General features: G+C 45.5%; 1 protein-coding gene across 1 annotated transcript in view; it reads right to left on the bottom strand.

Moving 5' to 3' along the window:
- The window catches only part of LOC141271523 (uncharacterized), a 51852-nt gene extending 29498 nt beyond the window's left edge, over positions 1-22354 (bottom strand). Inside the window, exons 1-2 of the mRNA XM_073681580.1 lie at positions 22058-22354; positions 20437-21656 (exon numbers count right to left, since the gene is read on the bottom strand). Of these exons, the coding sequence (XP_073537681.1) occupies positions 20437-21656; positions 22058-22253 (1416 nt within the window). The 5' untranslated portion in view covers positions 22254-22354. The remainder of the gene's footprint in view (positions 1-20436; positions 21657-22057) is intronic.
- Between the last annotated feature and the right edge of the window lie 745 nt (positions 22355-23099).

The following is a 23099-nucleotide window of genomic DNA, read 5'->3' as shown; positions in this document are numbered from 1 at the left end:
AATGTTAAAATGACATTTCCCGGTGAATGCATTTGTCTTAAAAAATAGCGCAAAAAAAAAAACAATAGGATTTTTCTTTAGTATAAAAAAAGCATCACCAATTTAACCTCAATGTAATCACTTTTTTCAGCTCCTGCACCTCCTCCTCCTTCTCCGAAATGACCACATCAGTCACAAGCTGACAGCACTGCAGCACTGCCTTGGCCAAGCAGCAACAGGCTGTGGTGAAGATAACATGCTTAATGCTTAATTGACAAACCACCCAGCGCTGCAGAGTTGTTGAAAGCTGTAACACAACAGCCTGATCTGTGGCTCTCACTGCTGAACATACAGCCAGGCATGGTCGTGTGTGACAATGGGCGGAACCTGGTGACAGAGAAATGACAGCCAGAGTAGATACAGTTTCCCTCTATGCCAGTACTTTCACCAAGCTAAATACAACTCTCAGCAAAAAAAGCTGTGGACTGGCTCCATACCATCCCTGGCCACATTCACCTGTCCACGTGTTTGTGGGTCCTTCCCAGTAAGTGCACTGGGGAGGGCATGGGTAATGTTGTGGGACCCGTGCTTGTGGAAGGCGGAGACGATACTGGGAGAAATAGTGGCGGCTGGGGACCAAGTATGGACACCCGGCCACCACCAGCATGAGGTTATGAAAAGCTTCCGCCTCCACGAGCCTAAAAGGCCACATTTCAAGTGCAAGCAGCTGTCAAAAATTTGGCAGTATAGTATTGCAGCCTGTGGATGGGTGGGTGGCTGGCTGCATACTTGCGCTTGCATTCCAAGGAATGGGGTAGGGACAACTGAACGCTGCACTGAGACAAGGACGTGAACGGTGATTTTTGCAAGTCTGCAACGACAGGTGCATGGCGGGAGGCATCTTTGCATGCGCTAAGGATCACTTAAGATGGGCACACTTTTAGGCAGTGGCCTGGGAGTCAGAAATGCTTCCAGAGGTCTTCCCCATGCTGTTCCCATGTCTTTTCAGCACTATATGCATGTGTCTCATGATGTATCACACACCACATGGCCAGATAAGGTTGTAAAATGGTAAAATGACATTTCCGAGTGAATGCATTTGTCTTTGTTGAAAGGAATGCAAAAGTGCAAAAACACATCAAAAACACTACCTGTGAACATAGCCTAAGGTGTGGAGGAGTATTTTTGGTTTTGGTTATTTATTTTGCCTCATATATAAGTCATTACCCTGGAAAGGATGTTCCTTAATATATTTCCCAGAAAAATCCATTTTGGTTTTGTTTTTGTATGTTTTATTGTGAATCCGTAAAAGTGGCATAATACTCTGACAACGTTGTTGATAGCAGTGACCTGGGAGTCAGAAATGCTTCCAGGGCTCTTCCCCATGCTGTTCCCATGTCATTTGAGCACTGTTCCCATCAATTTGGGCAATTTTTAAGCCCTCTGCAGACCGCCGTGGGGGAGCCACCTGAAAAATGCTTGAGTTTCCCATAGACTTACATTGTGCTCGTTGCTAGGGTCAAGCACCCGAGTATTCCAATTTGCTTGACCCGAGCAACGAGTACCCGAGCATTTTAGTGCTCGCTCATCACTAGTGAGGAGAAGTGAGGTGAGTATTTGATTTTTTTTCTTTTACTGTATGGAGGCATGGAGCATTATACGGGGGGATGACATCCTGCATGGGGCATTAAATAGGGGGAAACATCCTGCATGGGACATTATATGGGGGATTGACATCCTGTATGGGGCATTATAAAGAGGGGGGATGACATCCTGCATGGGGCATTATAAAGAGGGGGGGTGACATCCTGCATGGGGCATTATAAAGAGAGGGGGTGACATCCTAAAGGGGTCATTATATGGGGGTGACATCCTGCATGGGGCTGTATAAGGGGGGGAACAGCCTGCATGGGGTATTATAAGGTGGGAACAGCCTTCATGGGGCATTATGTGGGGTGAACAGCCTGTATGGAGCATTGTGTGGGGGCCAGTATCCTGTATGGAGCATTATAAGGGGACCAGTATCTTGTACGGAGCGCTATATGGGGGCCAATATCCTTTACGAAGCTTTTTATGGGGACCTCTATTCTGTATGGAGCGTTATATGGGGGCCAGTATTCCGTATGGAGCATTATATGGGGGCCAGTATTCTGTATGGAGCGTTATATGGGGGCCAGTATACCGTATGGAGCGTTATATGGGGCCAGTATTCTGTATGGAGCATTTTATGGGGGCCAGTATACTGTGTGGAGCGATTTGCCGGTTTCTAAGATGTTGTAGAATTTACAATAGATATCGGTCATGTAATGAAAGAAGTGAAATCTTTGGCCTTGTACTATACTTATACACTGCTCAAAAAAATAAATGGAACACTTAAACAACACAATGTAACTCCAAGTCATTAACACTTCTGTGAAATCTACCTGTCCAGTTAATAAGCAACACTGATTATGAATCAATTTATCCTGCTGTTGTGCAAATGAAACAGACAACTGGTAGAAATGATAGGCAATTAGCAAGATACCCCCTATAAAGGAGTGGTTCTGCAGGTGGTTCCCACAGACCATTTCTCTGTTCTCATCCTTTTTGGCTGTTGTTTTGGTCGCTTTTTCATTTTGCCATTGCTCTCACCCCTAGAGGTACAGTAGCATGAGGCTGTGTCTACAGTACAACCCACAGAAGTTGCTCAGGTAGTGCAGTTCATCCAGGATGGCACATCAGTGCGAGCTGTGGCAAGAAGGGTAGCTGTGTCAGTCAGCACAGTGTAGAGAGCATGGAGCAGATACCAGGAAATGTGGAGGGAGCCATAGGAGGGCAACAACCCAGCAGCAGGACCGTTACCTCCTCCTTTGTGCAAGGAGGAACAGGAGGAGCACTGCCAGAGCCATGCAAAATGACCTCCAGCAGGCCACAAATGTGCATGTGTCTGCACAAACGGTTAGAAACCGACTCCATGAGGGTGGTATGAGGACCCGACATCCACAGATGGGGGTTGTGCTTACAGCCCAACACTGTGCAGGACGCTTGGCATTTGCCACAGAACACCAGGATTGGCAAAGTCACCACTGGTGCCCTGTGCTCTTCACAGATGAAAGCAGGTTCACACTGAGCACATGTGACAGACGTGACAGAGTCTGGAGACGCCATGGAGAGCGATCTGCTGCCTGCAACATCCTTCAGCATGACCGGTTTGGCAGTGGGTCAGTAATGGTGTGGAGTGGCATTTCTTTGGAGGGCCACACAGCCCTCCATGTGCTCGCCAGAGGTAGCCTGACTGCCATTAGGTACCGAGATGAGATCCTCAGACCCATTGTGAGACCATATGCTGGTGCAGTCACCCTGGGTTCCTCCTAATGCAGGAGAATGCCAGACCTCATGTGGCTGGAGTGTGTCAGCAGTTCCTGCAAGATGAAGGCTTTGAAGCTATGGACTGGCCCGCCCATTCCCCAGATCTGAATCCGATTGAGCACATCTGGGACATCATGTCTCGCTCCATCCACCAACGTCACGTTGCACGACAGACTGTCCAGGAGTCGGCGGATGCTTTAGTCCAGCTCTGGGAGGAGATCCCGCAGGAGACCATCCGCAACCTCATCAGGAGCATGCCCAGGTGTTGTAGGTAGGTCATACAGGCACGTGGAGGCCACACACAATACTGAGCCTCATTTTGACTTGTTTTAAGGACATTACATCAAAGTTGGATCAGCCTGTAGTGCGTTTTTCCACTTTAATTTTGGGGGTGACTCCAAATCCAGGCCTCCATTGGTTAATAAGTTTGATTTCCATTTATGATTTTTGTGTGATTTTGTTGTCAGCACATTCAACTTTGTACAGAACAAAGTATTCAACGAGAATATTTCATTCATTCAGATCTAGGATGTGTTATTTGAGTGTTCCCATTTTTTTTTTTGAGCAGTGTATTTCTCAAACATTTTGTAGTGAGGGTGGTTTGTCTCGGTAATACGCCTAGTGGTGGACCCGCCGTACCCGGACAGTCATCGTCACCTCCACGCGCGCCAGAATTTCAGTTTTTAATTTATCATACTCCTTGGCGTCCTGCAGAGCTTAGTCATAATAAGCCTTCTGGAGCACCCCTGTACAGTATGGCGCCAGCACCTCTGCCCACTGCTCTGGCGGAAGTCTCTCTCGGCGACCCTTTCAAACACTGTCATCCCCCGGGGTCATTTTCTGCAGGTCTACTCTTACCGTCTTCCGGATGGAAAAATCATCCACTGACCTTGTCGTCGGCACTGTTGCCGAGCCACGGATCACCTCTGCTAGCAAATCGATCTGCTGCTGCTGTTGTCGGCACTGATCCTGTTGGACCTGCTGTTGGAGCTGGGGCTGCTGCATAAGCAATTTGGTGGTCTCGTGTTGCGCATATGCTATTGCTGCAGCATCTGTTGGTGCTTTGCTTGTTGCTGTTGATGCTGCGCCTGCAACAGATGCTTGAGCAGGTCCTCCATCTTGTCCGATGTCACTTGCTGGCTTATGGCAGACTTCACCCAGGACATGCGGTCCATCTTATAGCAGTCACATTCACACGTGTCCGCTGGGAACGCTGCCCGCACGTCTAATACCAATTGTAGGGATTGTACTCACGCAGGTGCGATGAGAGGCAAACAGGAGGCATATTCCTTTAAATGTCCATAGCGGTTTATTGGCTTCATAAACCGTCAAAAGCAAAATGCAAACAAACAGCCTTTAGTCCAGGCAAAAGCAAAAGAAAACAGTCATTTAAGCAAAGTCTCTGGTAAACCCGACCTGTGGTCGCAAAGGCTGGTAAGCATCCAGCACACAGTTCAGTCTGGAGACAACACATAGGAGGCCTTCTCCCTCCAAACACAGACCATGTGCCAAACAACAGCCTCCATTATATAGGCTGTTAACCACACCCAGAGGTGAGGTATGTGGGTAGCTATACCCGCCCATCTCTCTAAACTAAATCCGGCTCCCAGGTGCACCAAACGATCCTCTTAGTGCTACATGCACTAGAGAAACACTCCAGGTTACATCACAGAGACCAGCCATATCTGTGACACATACCTTCCATCGACTACATGACCATTAGCCACCTTACAATACATATATATACAGTTGTGCTCAAAAGTTTACATACCCCGGAAGAATTTTTTACTTTCTTGGCCTTGTTTCAGAGAATATGAATGATAACAGAAAAACTTTTTCTCCACTCATGGTTATTGGTTGGATGAAGCCATTTATTGTCAAACTACTGTGTTTTCTCTTTTTAAATCTTAATGACAACCTAAAACATCCAAATGACCCTGATCAAAAGTTCACATACCCCAGTTCTTAATACCGTGTATTGCCCCCTCTAACATCAATGACAGCTTGAAGTCTTTTGTGGTAGTTGTGAATGAGGTTCTTTATTTTCTCAGATGGTAAAGCTGCCCATTCTTCTTGGCAAAAAGCCTCCAGTTCCTGTAAATTCCTGGGCCGTCTAGCATAAACTGAGCGCTTGAGATCTCCCCAGAGTGGCTCAATGATACTGAGGTCAGGAGACTGAGATGGCCACTCCAGAACCTTCACTTTGTTCTGCTGTAGCCAATGACATGTCAACTTGGCCTTGTGTTTTGGATCGTTGTTATGTTGGAACGTCCAAGTACATCCCATGCGCAGCTTCCGGGCTGATGAGTGCAAATTTGCCTCCAGAATTTGCTGATAACGTGCTGCATTCATCTTTCCTTCAACTTTTACCAAGTTTCTTGTGCCTTTGTAGCTCACACATCCCCAAAACATCAGCGATCCACCTCCATGCTTTACTGTAGGAATGGTGTTCCTTTCATCATAGGCCTTGTTGACCTCTCTCCAAATGTAACGTTTATGGTTGTGGCCAAAAAGTTCAATTTTGGTCTCATCACTCCAAATTCCAGAAGTTTTGAGGCTTGTCTCTGTGCTGTTTGGCATATTGTAGGTGAGATACTTTGTGGCATTTGCGCAGTAATGGCTTTCTTCTGGCGACTCGACCATGCAGCCCATTTTTCTTCAAGTGTCTCCTTATTGTGCATCTTGAAACATCCACACTGCTAGTTTTCAGAGAGTCCTGAATTTCAGCTGATGTTATTTGTGGGTTTTTCTTTCCATCCCGAACAATTTTCCTGGCAGCTGTGGCCGAAATTTTTGTTGGTCTACCTGACTGTGGTTTGGTTTTGACAGAGCCCCTGGGCTGACATTATCAATTTCTTGGATATCTTTTTGTATTCCTTTCCTGTATTATACAGTTCAACTACATTTTCCTGTAGTTCCATTGACAATTCTTTTGCTTTCCTCATGACTCACAATCCACAAACGTCAGTGGCTGGATGAAAGATGCAAGAGTCTGTCCGGATCCCAGAAACTCACTCAGCTTTTATGCACACACACTGATTACAAGCAAACAGGTCACAGGTGAGGATGTTACCTTTAGTAGTCATTCAAACCCATTTGTGTCAAATTCTGTGAATTGCATCAGGCCAAAATCACCAAGGTATGTGAACTTTTGATCACATTTGGTCATTTGGATGTTTTTGGTTATCATTAAGATTTAAAAAGAGAAAACACAGTAGTTTGACAATAAATGGCTTTACCCAACCAAATAACCATAAGTGGAGAAAAAGTTTTTTTGTTATCAATCATATTTTCTGAAACAAGGCCAAGAAAGCAAAAATTCTGCTGGGGTATGTAAACCATTTTCCTGTTGATTTTAGTAAACTGGAAGCAAATGTTTGTCAGCTCTAAGCACGAAAATTGTGTTTGACATTGTTTTATCCGTTTATGCGTTAGTTTTCAGCATTTGCTGGGTCAAATGTTTTGCATATTTTGTCATGGGTAGTAGAATTTTGCCTAAATTTTTTTTTTTATGAGTGAGTTTTTAGGTTAATATGCAAATTGTCTCTTCAGAGAGGAAGAGGACTAGAACTTTAGTGCCACCTACAGAAAGTAGCAATCCTAAAAGTCAATAGGGACCCTTTAGCGAGCCTTATCACATAACTTAGGATAAAAGCCAATTCCAGAAACTCAATTTGCAAACACTGTGTTTCAGGGTACTGCCCCTCATCAGTGCAAAGTGTGAGTTCTCATAAACCAGCCACGACCAGTTGCTTCCAGCAAGATTTTAGACAGAAGAGTGAAAAGAATTATCAGAAAAGTTGTCCAAGAGCCAAGGACCACCTGTGAAGAGCTACAGAAAGACCTGGGATCAGCAGGTACAATTGTTTCAAAGAAAACTATAAGTAATGCACTTAACCTTCATGGCCTGTATGCACGCTCACCCTGCAAGACTCCATTGCTGAAAAAAAAGCTTGTTTAAAATTTACTCAACAACATTTAGAAAAGCCTATGAAATACTGGGAGAATATAGTCTGGTCAGATGAAACCAAAATTGAACTCTTTGTATGCCATAATACACATCATGTTTGGAGGTCAAAATACACTGCATATCACCCCCAAAACTCTTTAAAAACAGTAAAGTTTGGAGGTAGGAACATCAGGTGTGGGACAGTTTTTCAGCATACGGCACTGGCAAACTTCATATGATTGAAGGAAAGATGAATGGACAAATGTACCAAGACATTCTTGATAAAAAAATTTGCTGCCATCTACTAGGTTGATGAAGATGAAATGAGAGAGGACATTTCAACAACACAATGATCCCAAACACACAGCCAAGGAGCCTCTCAACTGGCTTCAAAGAAAGAAAATAAAGCTGCTAGAATGGCCCAGCCAATCACCTGACCAGAATCCAATAGAACATTTATGGAAAGAACTAAAACTGAGAGTCCATAGAACCTTTAGGATTTTAAGAGCGTTTGTGTGGAAGAATGGGCCAAAATCACACCTAAGCAATGCATGAAACTAGTTTCTCCATACAGGAGGCGTCTTGAAGCTATTATCACCAACAAAGTCTTTTGTATGAAGTATTAAATAAATTTCAGCAAGCGTGTTCAATACTTTTTCCCTGTGTCATTTCTCAATATTACACATAACTTAATTTATGGACATCTATGGTTTGATTTCTTTGCCTGTGTGGATTGGATGGCTTGTTACTGACATCTGGTGAGAATTTGATGTCACCCCTGTAGTGTTCGAGTCCAGTTCGGTTCGTCGAACACCCGTGTGTTTGCCGAACTGTTCGTCGAACTGTTCGTCGAACACCTTCGAACACCGTTAAAACCAATGGCAGGCAAACAAAAACACATAGAAATACATAGAAAACACCTTCAAAGGTGTCCAAAAGCTGACAAACTGCTCAGAAGACATAACTAACACATGGAAAAGTGACAAGTACATATAGTCATGCGAAAAGAAAAGAGGTGGAGGAGTAAAAGGAGGGGGAGACACAGATATAGGCATGTCATGCCCTTCTAAAATCCAAAAAGTGAGAAGCCGACACGGCCAGTCCGTTCCTGCCCGTGCCACCTCCGTGTCGCCGGGTTTGTGCCAGAGCCGCGGTGGACCCTGACGGCCAGCCCCCCTCTCCCAATACTGGTGCCTGTCCACTGGTGGGTCGAGCCCCCCCGCGGTGGGGGGGGAGTAAGATCTGCAGAAGAAAGACCATCTTCCAGCCAAACTAACATGTCGACTTCTTTTCGTGGACAATGTGATACGATCCCTTTGTTACGGACACGCCCATCGCTACAAATTCCAGATGAGGCACAAAAACAGCAGGTGCTTCAGCGGATATCAAGTGCTCCTTCAAGTGGGCTCTCCTCCACCTCAATTTCAACATCACAAATACTCCAGTCCTCAGAGGTGTCACCCCAATCGCACTTGCTTCCTCACAGCTCCCAAGTCTCCAGCTGCCCGTCTGAGTATGGGGTAACACAGATGGTTGAGTCTGCAGAGCTGTTTACTCATACTATAGCCTGGGAAATGGAGGTCTGCTCCAGAGCTTCTTTTTATCCAGATGAGGAAATGATTTGCACTGATGCCCAGAATCTTTATAAGTCGGATCCAGGACCAGATGAAGAAGGTTCTGAGCATAATGTAGACCCTCGTTCCCAAACTGTAACTCCTGTTGGTGGAGACAATGATGAAGACGATGATGAGACTCAAATACCTGATTGGAGCGACAACTTGACTTTTCGGTCAGGGCAGGAAGAGGTTGGCTTTGAGGACGACGGGTGTGATAACACACAGAGTGATGATGACAAGGTTGGAGATCCCACTTACTGTCAACCCACAGTCAGCCAGTCGATGAGGTCACCCGGGCCTTTGCCTGGCCTTGGGGATGTCGCGGTGGTCGGCTCCCTGGCCCGTACCCTGGGGTCACTCTTTAAAAGGGTGGAAAATTGTTAATTTTATAAGAGTTCGTGATGCCACCTGTGGTATCTGGTGAGAAGCACCAGCACTGCAGCAGTCCACTGAGGCCCGTGATAAGGCAGCTCGATGGTATAGCTCCCCACAGGTGGAGCTAGGTCTCAGGGCAGCGTATGCAGGGGGAATGCAGGACAGGCGAGACCCAGCTGGTTCAGAGCAAGAACGGGAACGGACACGGTAGTCACTTCAGTACCTTTTACTGGAGGAAATTCAGGCACATCCCTGAGCACTGTAGGGTGAAGGATGCATATCAGGATCCTCACCAATGAGCGGGTGTAGGGCCTCCTGTTTCTTGCCTCTGCGTAGTAAGTTTCTGACCTGCCTGGAGCTAGGCCTAACTTTGTCTCTGTCCTGCGCTGGCTGACCTTGTGGTAGGGCCTTCTCTTGGAGTTCACGCTCCCAGTATGCGAGGCCTAAGCGTCTCGTGGCTCTGTTACATATCAGCACCTTAGCGATCCTGGGACTTGTAGTTCTCCAGGGATTCCGGTTATGCCTTACTGGGTCATAGAGATCCCGGTAAGCTCGGATCCGGTGTCCGGTAAATGCTTCGGGGTGAGCTGTTTAAGCTCCTCTGCCCCTTATGTACTAACTCGCCACTCGCCTTCGGCCTACTCGGGCCCTCACTAGGCTATACACACTAACGGCAGCTTGCCGCGCTTCACCGATCTTATGGCGCCGGCACACCTTAAGCTCTATCTGGGCTCCCTGAATCTAGCTAGCAGGAGCCTCGTGCTCCACTGCTGAATTATTAACTGAGTTCTCTAGACTAGACTGAGCTCCACTGCAGACTGACCTCTCTTAGGCTTCTCTACTGCAGGAACTCTTCAGAGAAACTGAACTGCCTAGCTCCACCTTCCCTATTTATATCCCTAACGGGCTCCCTCTGCTGGTCTGAGGTGGAAGGTGGAGATGTGTGAATGTTTATGGGGGCCTCTCGTGGAGGATTCCATCAATACACTGTTCTAGGATCTGTGATACCAAGCGCAGCGGGGCGTCACAGATGCTATTGACGACGAGGTTAGGTTGTGCCTTCCTGGACAGAGACGGAGTACTGGAAGCACGTCAACAACTGCATCCTCAACCACAACTCTGCCTCTGACCACAAGTCGTAGTGGCTCTTCAGGTCGCATGAGCTATAAGCCTTGCATAGCCTGGGCATTTATTCAGATCGATAAGGATGACCCAACTCGTGTTATCTGTAATATTTGTCACCAAAAGCTAAGTAGAGGCTAAAAAATCCATAGTTTGAGTACTTCATGCATGTACCGTCACATGGATATGAAGCATAAGTTGCAGTGGGAAGCTCACTGTGCTACAATGCGGCCTAGCAGGCTGAGCCAACCACCGTCTGCCCCATCTTGTGCATGCGCGGCCTCTTCATCCTCTGTGACTGGGGGGACAGCAGTCACACATGTTTTTGGACGCTGAACTGCCACCTCTTTACCTGCAACAGCCAGTGTGATTGGCATGTCGTCAGTTCATTGGGAAGTGGAAACACCTGCTGGTGTTGAGCGCTCTCTAACATCGAAAGCACCACCTTTGGATCAAGGCAACCTAACATGTCCGCCTGCATCTTCCTCACAGACCGGCAGTTTGCTGGGGACACCCTACTCAACCCCGTCAAAGCACAACAGCCAGCCCTCGATCCCTCAGATGTGGAAAAGTAAAAGACCATTTCCTCCTAGCCATGAGAAAGCTAAGAGGTTGAATTACACCATCTGCAAGCTGTTGGCTACAGAAATGCTGCCTTTCCGCCTGGAGGACACAGTGGATTTTCGAGACCTTATGTCCGTCGCAGTGCCCCAGTACCAGATGCCCAGTCGGCACTACTTCTCAAAGAAAGGTGTGCCTGCGCTCCACCAGCATGTCGCACACAACATCACCGCTTCTTTGAGAAACTCTGTGTGTGACAGGGTGCATTTCACCACAGACACTTGGACGAGTAGGCATGGACAGGGGCGTTACATGTCGCTGACTGGGCACTGGGTAACTATGGTACCAGCAGGACAAGGGGCTGCTGTCCAAGTCTTACCGTCCCCACGAGTTTTGCATCTATCCTCTTTATCTCGAAGTTCCTCCACTGCTTCTGCCTCCTCAACCTCCTCTCGGTCCTCCACCTGCACCCAAAGCCTGTCTGGTAATGCCACCTGCTTTCTAACTGCGCAGAAGGGATCCTGCACACCTCCTTACTATGCTGGCAGCAGGGCTCAACGGCATCAGTGTTTACTTTGAAATGTCTGGGAAATGTGAGTCACACAGCTGAGGACTTGTGGCCAGCTCTGGAGACCCAGTTTCATGAATGGTTGTCTCCACTGGACCTGCAACCAGGGAAGGCCGTGTGCGACAATGCTGCAAACCTGGGTGCGGCCCTTCGCCGGGGCAATGTCACACACGTGCCTTGTATGGCTCACGTGTTGAACCTGGTTGTCCATAAATTTTTAGCCCACTATCCTGGACTAGATGGCCTTCTGCAGAGGGCACGGTCGCTGTGTGCTCACTTCCGCCGTTCGCATCCCGCAGCTCAATGACTTACATCTCTACAGAAGTCGTTGGGCCTGCCAGTTCACCGGCTGAAATGCGATGTGCCGACACGGTGGAATTCAACTCTGCACATGTTGCAGCAACTGTGGCAGCACCAACAAGCCCTGGTGCAATACGTTCTGACGTATAGCCTGGGCCAACGAGATCCAGAGGTGGGGCAAATCACGCTGCAGGAGTGGTCTCAGATCAGGGACCTATGAAGTCGACTCGCCCCCTGGGCCGTGGGGTACCCTGAGCCGGGCCGGTAGATGCTGGGGGTTGTAGTCACTGTGGTGGTGACCCGGTCCGTGACCCAGGGCGGTCAATCCAACGGTAATTTGTATATATGGATTTTATAATGTCCGACTACGCCACCTGTGGAAGCTGGTGCTCTGAAGCTGGTGGCTTTGCAGCATTGGTATTATTACTCACCACAGGAAGAGTGTAGCTTCAGGACAGTGTGGGTGGATGATGGTGGTTGTAGTGCAGGGAGTCAGTAATGAACACAGAGTCCGTGTGATGCAGTCCCAAGATCTTTATTCACAGTTGTTGCAGTCCAGATTACAGGTACCAGAGCAATCTCACCCGTCGTGCTGTGCGTACTCAGTGAGGGGCTCAGTCCACCCCCAGATAGCTCCGGAGTACTTAGCAGGACCCCCTTCTGTGTGTCCTTTCTCTGGCCTTATCCCTGCACCTCACACCCAGTGACACTTCTATCCGGTATCCTCGGGCCTTGGCGGGCGACTTGTGCTCCGTCCCCTGGGTCCTATGTGGCTACCTTCTTAGTGAGACTGGTGTGGACTTTTGCCTGCAGTACATGAAATGCTGCAGCCTCCGGTTTCTAGTTGAGCCTTGCTGTTTCTCCTCTAGTTGAGGGACCGGTTCCCCTTATCTGGCCTGACCCCTCTACCTCCTGGTAGCAGCAGGAGTACGGGTGGCTTCTGCACGGCCCATAGCCCTAGGGTCCCTTCGGTTCCTGGAGCCTTCCTTCTCCCACTCCTCTCTTCTCTCCTTCAGTCCTGGGCCTTCCAGGCTAGCCCCGCCTCCAGAGCAGAGCTCATGCCGAGCCTCTGCTCCTGTCACTTTTCCTCCTCTGACTGGCTTGCTCTTTCTAAGATGGCTTCCTATTTATACTCTCCCTGTCATGTGCTCCCCTAAGCTGCTCCCCTAAGCACCCACTACATAGGACCCTCCCACGAGCTAGGGACCTGGGACTGTGCTCTCCCTTAGGAGCAATCTCGCCCTACCCCCACTGCGGGTATGTGTTGGATGCAGGTGTTAGGGTCCCGAGCCATACGCCTTCCTTACCTGAGGGTGAGATACCACACCTCTGGGTGAGATGCAGTAACTCTGTGGCGACTGAACCCTCAGGGGCGCCACACACACTTCTGCACAGTTTTGAAATGGCGACGAAGATGTTTAGTGCTGACGACGATGCCATTATCAGCATGACTATTCCGTTGATTTACATGCTGGAGCACACATTAAACAGAATTCAGAGTCAGGTGGTGGGACAAGAGGAGGTGGAGGAAGTAGAGGAGGAGTCGTATGCGGAAGGGATAACATCTCCAAGGTCCAGACGGTTGGCAGCACCAAGGCGGCAGGCATGGGAGGGTGGGGGAGAGGGATTAACCAGGGAGCATGGTAGCAGTCAAACTGTTGAGGAAGGTGCAGGAGCCGAGGAAGAAGTGGAGGATGAACTGTCAATGGGCATGGAAGACTCATCAGATGAGGGAGACCTTGATCACATTTCTGTTGTGCGAGGTTGGGGGGAGAGGGCAGAGGAAGGAAGCATGATTCTTACCTCGCTACCAACACAACAAGGACTTGGTCCTCCTGGATGCGCAAGACACATGAGTGCCTTCTTGCTGCACTACCTGCAACATGACCCTCAGATTGCAGAATTCGAAGTAATCCCGACTACTGGGTTGCCACACTCTTAGATCCCCGGTACAAAAGTACATTTGCCGAAATAATTCCTGCCATAAAAAGGGATTGACGCATGCAGGAGTATCTGCAGAAGCTGTTGCAGAATCTTACATGTGCTTTTCCACAAAACACCAGTGTTGCACGAAGTGAATCTCACAGTTCTAACTTGCCAACCGTGGGACTGTCGAGTCTTCATCACTTAAACCGTAACAGTAACACAGTATCTGCTGGTAACAGCAATTTTGTGGAATCGTTTCACCACTTTTTTAGACCATCCTTTGCAAGGCCACAGGAGACAAGAAGTCTGACACATAGTCAATGCCTAGAGAGGATGGTGCAGGAGTAACTCCAAGTGAACATCGAAGCCATGACTGTGTCACTGGACCCTTGCTCATTTTGGTATTCCAATCTGGAAAAATGGCCGTAGCTCGCCTCTCACGCCTTGGAGATCTTGTCATGCCCTGCAGCCAGTGTTCTCTCTGAACGTGTGTTCAGCGCTGCTGATGGTGTGCTGACAGATAAGCGCACGCGGCTGTCCACTGAGAATGTAGACAGACTCACGTTCATAAAGATGAACAAATCATGGATTCGCAAGGACTTTTCTAACCCTGTGTTATCCTTGGGAGACTAAAAGCTTGAGGATTTGGTAATATCACCTCACCAACTGTTTTAAGCAACTGTGGGGCAATTGATGTCACTTAACCCTAGAACGCATGACCATAAAAATCTACACTTTCATATACCTGGGGCCTTTTAGGCCCGTGTGCAAATAACATGGAATAACTCAAACTCAAATGACAAACAGCTATATACATGAAGAATACCTAGAGTTTCAGAATTCTAACTAAAGTAATCTTGCAGAAAATAGAAAACAATTAACAGGGCGGGACTGCGAGGCCCCTGGTATGCGTTCTAGGGTTAAGTGGTGTCTGTGCCACAATTTTGGGAAAAAATGGAGACTCTTTTTGGAGTCCCCTTGCTGTGTCTTACGTGACGTTGGCATCGTCAATTCCAGGTGGGTTGGGTCGCCCCCCCCCCCTTTTAACTGTAAGAAACTACATACACTATGGCTTGGGGTAACACAGATGGTTGAGTCTGAAGAGCTGTTTACTCAGAGGTCTGCTCCAAATCTTCAGTGTCTGCTAGTCAGCGTAGAATTTTTAACTGCATCTAGCCTAGGCAAGACTTTGGGCGTAGTAGCCCAGTTGCGAAGCAAGCTGCACCGCCTGTGTATCTAATAAGAATTTTTAAATGCATCTAGCCTAGGCAGACTGTGGGGACCCCCAACCAAACCCAGACGCTCAGCCCCCCTACCGCCCCCCTTTCCTTGACAATACAATAATGTAACTCTTACAACTGGATGGGTGAGGATCGGTCACAGCTTTATTAACTCTTTATACTCATTCCATTAGAAAGGCATTTTATTTCTAAAATAATTCAGCTTGTTGCAGCATGCGCTGGGTCTCCACTATGGCAACTTGGCCAACAAGTGTAACTCTCCAACATGTCCTTTCTATTTCCAGGCCACGGAGGATCCTGCGTACTCGTATGCAGGACTCTGACCCCCACCCATCACTCTTGACGCTTGTTTCACTCCGTCCTGGAGTCCTGACAGGAATATGTCCAGTCCAATATCCATTAAGTGAACACCGTCGGGCCGTATGAGGCCTGCTTTATATCCTTCCAGTTGTCGGTGTCGTACCACTACACCGCCTCTGTCTCTTCTAAATTTTGCCATCCGAATATTTATTACCCGCCTTGTCCGTTCTATGGCCGTGATGTCTCGCGCACCTTGCTATACCGCTATCGGCACAATCTCTGACCATACTATAGCTAGTTTTGTGAAAAATTCTCTAAAGCGCTCAGTGTCTAGTTTCATTATTGCCATTAGTTATGCGCTCTTGTGATGACCTAGGTTGTTTCCCCCGGCCTGTATAACTAAGATGACCGGACATCTTGCCTCTCTCCCTACCTTGATTACCTCCATTAGTACCTGTGGCCATAGCAGGCCTCTAATACCTCTCCAGTTGAAATATGTGTTATGAAACTCTAATTTCCTCCCGCCTGGGCGGACTTTTGCCCTTTTTTCTACCCAATATATATACGAGTGGCCTATCACCCACACTGTTGGCTTAGCGTCACCTGTAAAAGAAACAAACTACGTTAGGATAACAAGTCCGGTCTTATGTATCTTGCCAAACACGTGGATCGCCATCTCCCTGTCCTCTGAACTTCCGTTTCTGACAGTCCTGCTCTTGCTGCTTCCGTAGCCGCGCCTATGCGGAATGAGTGTGTCCCGTAATCTTTGGGGTGGTTCCCTGCCGATGTTATGCATTTATTAAATATAGCTTGGAACTGGTATCTTGATAATGGCGTTCCATCAATGTGTGATAGGAAGAAATTACTTTGTGATCTGATGGTTAGATATGTTTTTACTATTGTTACCCGACTCAGTGTACCGTTTGTGGGTTGTAGAAGTACCCAAGTGCCCCTGCCCGCTGGAACCGTTTTCGATTTGTGTATGCGTAGACTTATTGCATTATTGGCTATGACTACGTCCTGGTGTAATAAGCCTCCACTGGTGGTAATTTTGGATTGAGGGACTAATTCGCTTATGCATAGCGCCCCAAAGAAGGTGATCACAAATGCAGTAGACAGTAGTGTTGCTTCAAATTGTGAGTGTCATGTTAATGGTGTTAGGGATATGATGTGAGAAATCAGTTTTAGTGACACGGGACGGGACGTCTACACTCCTGACTTGGCTGACCCCTTTTCCACCCTTTTATGGATTGTCTGATGATGAATCTTTGTCACATCTCCCCAATTCAGTAGTTGGAAGTGAAATGCTACTCCGGTCAGACACCGCTGCGCTGACGCCCCTGATGTGCCCCTCATCATTAGCTGGTGGAGAAATTCTATGGTGACTTGTGATCTGGCTTGTTCACATTGGTCAACCCGTCTGCCTGCTACTAGTCGTGTCCACTCTTCCCATGCCTTACCATATGCTTGCCACGTCGACGGGGCAACTGACTCTCTGATTAGTGGCATCAACTATTGGCCACTAGATCCCATAGGGAAGGTGGGCAACTGTTGCCCGATGGGTGGGAGTTGTGGAAGAGCTCTGTGAAAATCTGCCAATTGAATTGTTATAAAGCGTTAGCAGCAGCTTTAGACCCCTCAGCATAGTGGCTAGTGCGGACCCATACATTGTGTTTTAGGCACAGGAATGCTAGCCTGGGTAGTAGGTCTAGCACTGGGAGAGACGATGATGCTATCTTATTAATGCAGTGCGCTAGGCTGGTGTTTTTTTGTTATGAAGCGTATATTTTTGTAAGCTAGGAGCGCGCCCCATATTTCTATTGCTACCACTATTGGGAAGAAAAGTTATTTTCAGGGCTAGATGCAGCTAAAAATTATTATTAATTTAAAAGCTGGTGGAGCTTGGTATAGATGGCCTAATACAATGAGTCCCACACACTGCTAGAAGGCCAAATATTTTTTCAGAGGTAGATGCATAAAAAAATTATATTCAGTTTGCAACCTGATGGAGGTCAGTATAGATGGACTAATATAACAAGTCCCACACACTGCTAGAATTCCAAATATTTTTTCAGAGCTAGATGCAGATAAAAATTATTTTTAATTTGCAACCTGATGGAGGTCAGTATAGATGGACTAATAGAACAAGTCCCACACACTGCTAGAAGGCCAAATATTTTTTCAGAGCTAGATGCAGAAAAATATTATATTCAATTTGCAACCTGATGGAGGTCAGTATAGATGGACTAATAGAACAAGTCCCACACACAGCTAGAAGCCCAAATATTTTTTCAGAGGTAGATGCAGAAATAAATTATATTCAGTTTGCTACCTGATGGAGGTCAGTATAGATGGACTAATAGAACAAGTCCCACTCACTGCTAGAAGGACAAATATTTTTTCAGAGCTAGATGCAGACAAAAAAATATTTTGAATTTGCAACCTGATGGAGGTCAGTATAGATGGACTAATAGAACAAGTCCCACACACTGCTAGAAGGCCAAATATTTTTTCAGAGCTAGATGCAGAAAAATATTATATTCAATTTGCAACCTGATGGAGGTCAGTATAGATGGACTAATATAACAAGTCCCACACACAGCTAGAAGCCCAAATATTTTTTCAGAGGTAGATGCAGAAAAAATTTTTATTCAGTTTGCAACCTGATGGAGGTCAGTGTAGATGGACTAATAGAACAAGTCCCACACACTGCTAGAAGGCCAAATATTTTTTCAGAGCTAGATGCAGATAAAAATTATTTTTAATTTGCAATCTGATGGAGGTCAGTATAGATGGACTAATAGAACAAGTCCCACACACTGCTAGAAGGCCAAATATTTTTTCAGAGCTAGATGCAGATAAAAATTATTTTTAATTTGCAACCTGATGGAGGTCAGTATAGATGGACTAACAGAACAAGTCCCACACACTGCTAGAAGGCCAAATATTTTTTCAGAGCTAGAAGCAGACAAAAAATTATTTTGAATTTGCAACCTGATGGAGGTCAGTATAGATGGACTAATAGAACAAGTCCCACACACAGCTAGAAGCCCAAATATTTTTTCAGAGGTAGATGCAGAAAAAAATTATATTCAGTTTGCAACCTGATAGAGGTCAGTATAGATGGACTAATAGAACAAGTTCCACACACAGCTAGAAGGCCAAATATTTTTTCAGAGCTAGATGCAGAAAAAAATTATATTCAATTTGCAACCTTATGGAGTTCAGTATAGATGGACTAATAGAATTATGCTATGCCCAAAAGGTTTTACTTCACTAGGTGCAGTAAAAAAATTGGTATTCTATACACAGGTGGTGTAGCTTGCAACACAGATAGGCTACTCCACTGACTAACACACTCTGCAATAGGCCAAAAAGGATTAGCTTTGCTAGATTTAGCCAAATGCTGTGAAAAAAACTTGCACAGCACTGGCACAGACCTGCCTGGCAAAAACTGATAGGAACTGATGTAACTTAGTCCTGAAAAGGACTGCAATTACAATTAGTCTTTACTCCCAACCTATCTATTTAAGAGCACAGATTTGCCTGATAAAAGTCGTAGGAAATGCTGTAACCTAGTCCTTAAAAGGACTGCAATCACAACTATTCCCTACTCCCAAGCTATCTGTAGATTTGTGCGAAAATTGGCTTGAAATTAACAAGGTATAGCGCACACAGCAACAGCGGTGCCGTCTAACACGCAGCTGCAGCAGTGAGAAAATGGTGGCGACGGGGAAAATGGCTGGGTCTTATAGGGCAAGGACATGTGACATACACTGCCATGACACATGCCGTTGCTTGTGTTAAAAAAAGCACTTCGCTCCGTGTGTGCGCTGCTGATAGGCTGACAGATTGCACCTCCCCACTGTAAATGCGGGAAAGAGAAAAAAAAAATGGAGATCTTCATTATTCCTGCAGAGATCCATCCCCTGCCCCTCCCCCCACCCCGCTGTACACTCAAACTGCGTATTAACATACATTTTCATCATTACTGAGAAAAAATCCAGTTATGATTTTGGTGCACGAACAGTTATCGAACATAACCTCGAACAGCCGAATTTTTTTCAAATCGTTCGTGTTCGCCGAACGGCTCGAACACCGCCCAAAACAGCTCGAATTTGAGATTGGCGAACAGTTCGAGTCGAACAACGCTCATCTCTAGTCAACAGCACCTTTAGAAATATATTTATAGTATTTATTTAAATTGATGACATGTTCAATACTTATTTCACCCGCTGTATATACAACTCCAATTCCAAAAAAGTTAGGTAGGACACTGTAAAATTTAAAAAAAGCAGGAATACAATGATTCGGGAATCGCTTATAGCTATATTTTATTGACAACAGAACACACTGTAGAATACATATAAACAGTTAACACTAGGACTACTGGACTCGTGACCCCGCCTAGAACTACTGAAAGGAGTCATTTTGACTCCTTGCTTGTTTTCGTTTATTTTTAGAGTTTCATTTGTGGTTATTTATTAATAATTATATTTTTTGTAATGTATTATTATTGTGAGATCCAACAGTAATGCTTTTGATTGTTTTTTTTCTGCTTTTCTTATTTTTCTACAGAAAATAACAATAATTATAATAGACGTTTTTCAAACATTTTTTTTTATTCAAGTGCACACATATAAACAACAACTGAAGAACAAAAAGCAGAGAAAATGTAGGTGGAGGAGCATAAAAATGAAAATATGGCGCAGAATTCACCTTCTAAACATTTGGTGTTTCGCATTTTAGGCATTGCCTTTGATTTATGGCAGTACATTGCCCACACAAAGACTTACCACAAGTCTTACAATTTCCGACAGATCTATTTTTCTTGCACTTTTCTTTGATCTGGCAAAATTTTGTTTGAACCATCACTTCTGAGCATGTAGAAACTTGGGACGTGGAACCCTTTTCCCTATCTGTGACATAAGGACCACTCAACTCTCTCACAAGCGTTTGCAAAAATGCCTTGCGTGACATTTTTTGGTGGGTAATCTCCTTGAATATTATCCATGCATTTATACCCGCAAAGTCTAAGGCATTTTCAAATGCATGAACAGGCCATCTCCTTGTGCATGTTCGTGTGGTATATTTTCGTGCCATCTGATCCACTACATCTACTCCATATTTTGTTTCATTGTAAAACTTTACCGTTTCTGGAGTTTTTTTAGCTAAATCAGACGCAACAACAACATCTGGATGGACGGAACTCAAAATGACAACATTTTTGTTGGGCTTTCCTTGATATACTGTAAGTGTAAAATTGTCTTCATTTCTAAACACTTTAGTGTTGTACAATTCCTCTTTCATGGATTTTATTTCTTTAGGCACTTCTCGCCTTATCTTGTTCAGTGTTCCCACGATGGTTGTTCCTTTGCTTTTTAGCTGTTTAGCTAATTTTACTGAAGTAAAATAATTATCGGTTGTAACATTGCGACCTTTTTTCAAAAACGGGTCCAATAACTTCATTACCACATGGTCAGCTAAACGGTCCTCAGCACGGCGTGTGTCATCTTTGCCTAGATAAGGGAAGCCATTTGCCAGATATTTGCTCCTCTTATCAACAGCTAGCCAATATTTGTGGCCATATTTATCTGGTTTGGAAGGCATGTACTGCGTGAATGGACACCTAGTTTTGCTTGGGAAAAGTTGCTCATCCACCGTTATGTATGGGCCAGGTTTGTAACACGCAATACAATTTTCAATAAACCTGTCCCACACAGTAGAAAATAGAGCAAACTTGTCCGTTTGCAGTCTCTCCGATCGAGTAGATTTCTCATCAAATCTGAGAAACCTCATAATTTCAACAAAGCGGTCCCTAGACATTGTCGCTTTGCAAAACGGTATTCCCCAGTCATTACACCAAATACTGCTAATCGAGTCACGGTTCGTGCCAGATATTCCACGAGCATAGAATATCGCAATGAATGCATCTAGCTCCTCATCAGATAGAGTAAACTGTAAATTATTGTTCCTGCATGCTTCTGCAAGCGTACAGTTCTTTATATGTGTCAATATATATGAATTAAAAAATAAACGCCATGCGCTCAAAGGACTATCGATAATGATATTTCTTCTGGCGTATCCTGTAGGGCCAGGTGCTTCTCGAAGAATATTTTGGCTGTCACGCCTACCAGGCAAGTGTTCTCCAATTTCAACAGGTTTCCATTGAATACCATCCGCTGAAACTAGTATTCCTTCAGATTCGCCTTCTCTGGTGTTTGTTGTTGCATTACCTTCGCCGCCATCGTTATCTGTTGTTCTTTCATTTCTGGGACGTTTTGCTGATTTTTTCTGTCCACGACCAGGAGGATGGTCACGAGGCAATATAACTGCATGAGCCCGATCCCCAGTTGATGTGCTTGGAATATCTGTAAAAAAGTTGATGAATATTTAGAATTTTTGTTTTGTAATGGTCCGTGCACACTGGCTGGATTAGCGGCGGAATATCCGACCGGATATTCTCACCACAATCCGGCCCGTACCTGCCCGCTCAGGTACAGAGCGGAGTTTCATACCTGAAGCTCCGCTCCGAACCCCGGGCTGGAGCCGCTGTCTGGGACGGAGCCGTGCTCGCGCGTAAGCAAGCGCTGCTCTGTCCCTGACAGCGGCTCCAGCCCGGGGTTCGGAGCGGAGCTTCAGGCATGAGCGGGCAGGTACGGCCTGTATTGCGGCAAGAATATCCAGATGGCTATTCAGCCAGAATTCTGCTAGTGTGCACAGGCCCTAACTCAGTGTGTGGAAGAACAAATAAATACACATAACTTCTTACCTTCTGGATTTGTTCCTTCTGAGTCTTCAGATTCACTTGATATGTTCTGAGGAATGAAATCTTCATCACTGTCAGAATCAAATACATGTTCCTGCAATTCGGATTCCGATTCATCCTCCGGTATGGATTGCAAAGTAGCCAGAATATCCTGAGGCTTTATCAAACGTCTTCTCTCCATATTCCTCACAAATTCCATAATTCTATATAGTTCCCTGCTGAAAAATAGAAATGAAATGAAAACTAAAAGAAATAATAACTGTTCTGCCACCTTCAAAAGTAGGTGGGCTGAATCAGTTGACAGACAGCTAAACTATTTCATAACAATTCATACCTGTATGAGTCTTCAGAGCTCGTATGTCTGCGTCTGTTCTCTTTGTCTCTTCAGCTGAACTGAAAGTAAAGTTACTATCCAGAATACTGTCTCCTGCTAGGACCTTAGAAAAACACCACCCTTCATTAGCATAAGATAAGAGCCTAGAGTAAACAAGCTATTTTGTTCAGCATTACACAGTAATACAAGCAGGTAAAACACAAGGAAAATGTGAAAAGTTGACATGTAAATTGAACTACATCTATATGAACATCAGGGTAAATAAGACAGAGTGAAAAAATTATGCACAAAACTTTATAGCAACATTTAGTGACAAAAGGACCTCAAAATATAGTAGGGAGTCAAAATGACTCCCTTCAGTAGTTCTTGGTAAATTTTGAAAAAAACGCGCAAATTTTTCACCAAAATTATTTATTCTCACAAAATCTTTTTTCACATCATATTTGAGGAAAAGTCACCGAGTTTCAAGCCGGAATTCTGAAAAATGTAGTCACAGAAGAGAAATAAAAAACGAAAGGAGTCAAAATGACTCCATCAGTAGTTCTAGTGTTAAAAGTCAGACATTTTTTCATTTTATTTGAAAAAAAACTCATTTACAAATTGATGACAGCAACACGTCTAAAAAAATTTGGAAAGGGTCATGTCTACTATTGTGTAGCATCCCCTCTTTGTACAATAGTATTGAAACATCTGGGAGTATTGAGAGAGGAA

Source organism: Phyllobates terribilis, unplaced genomic scaffold (genome assembly GCF_046119375.1).
Source record: "Phyllobates terribilis strain yellow unplaced genomic scaffold, ASM4611937v1 Scaffold_5__5_contigs__length_657084704, whole genome shotgun sequence".
NCBI lineage: Eukaryota > Metazoa > Chordata > Amphibia > Anura > Dendrobatidae > Phyllobates > Phyllobates terribilis.
The sequence above is the reverse complement of the archived record's forward strand: the minus strand, read 5'-3'. Positions and strand labels throughout refer to the sequence as shown.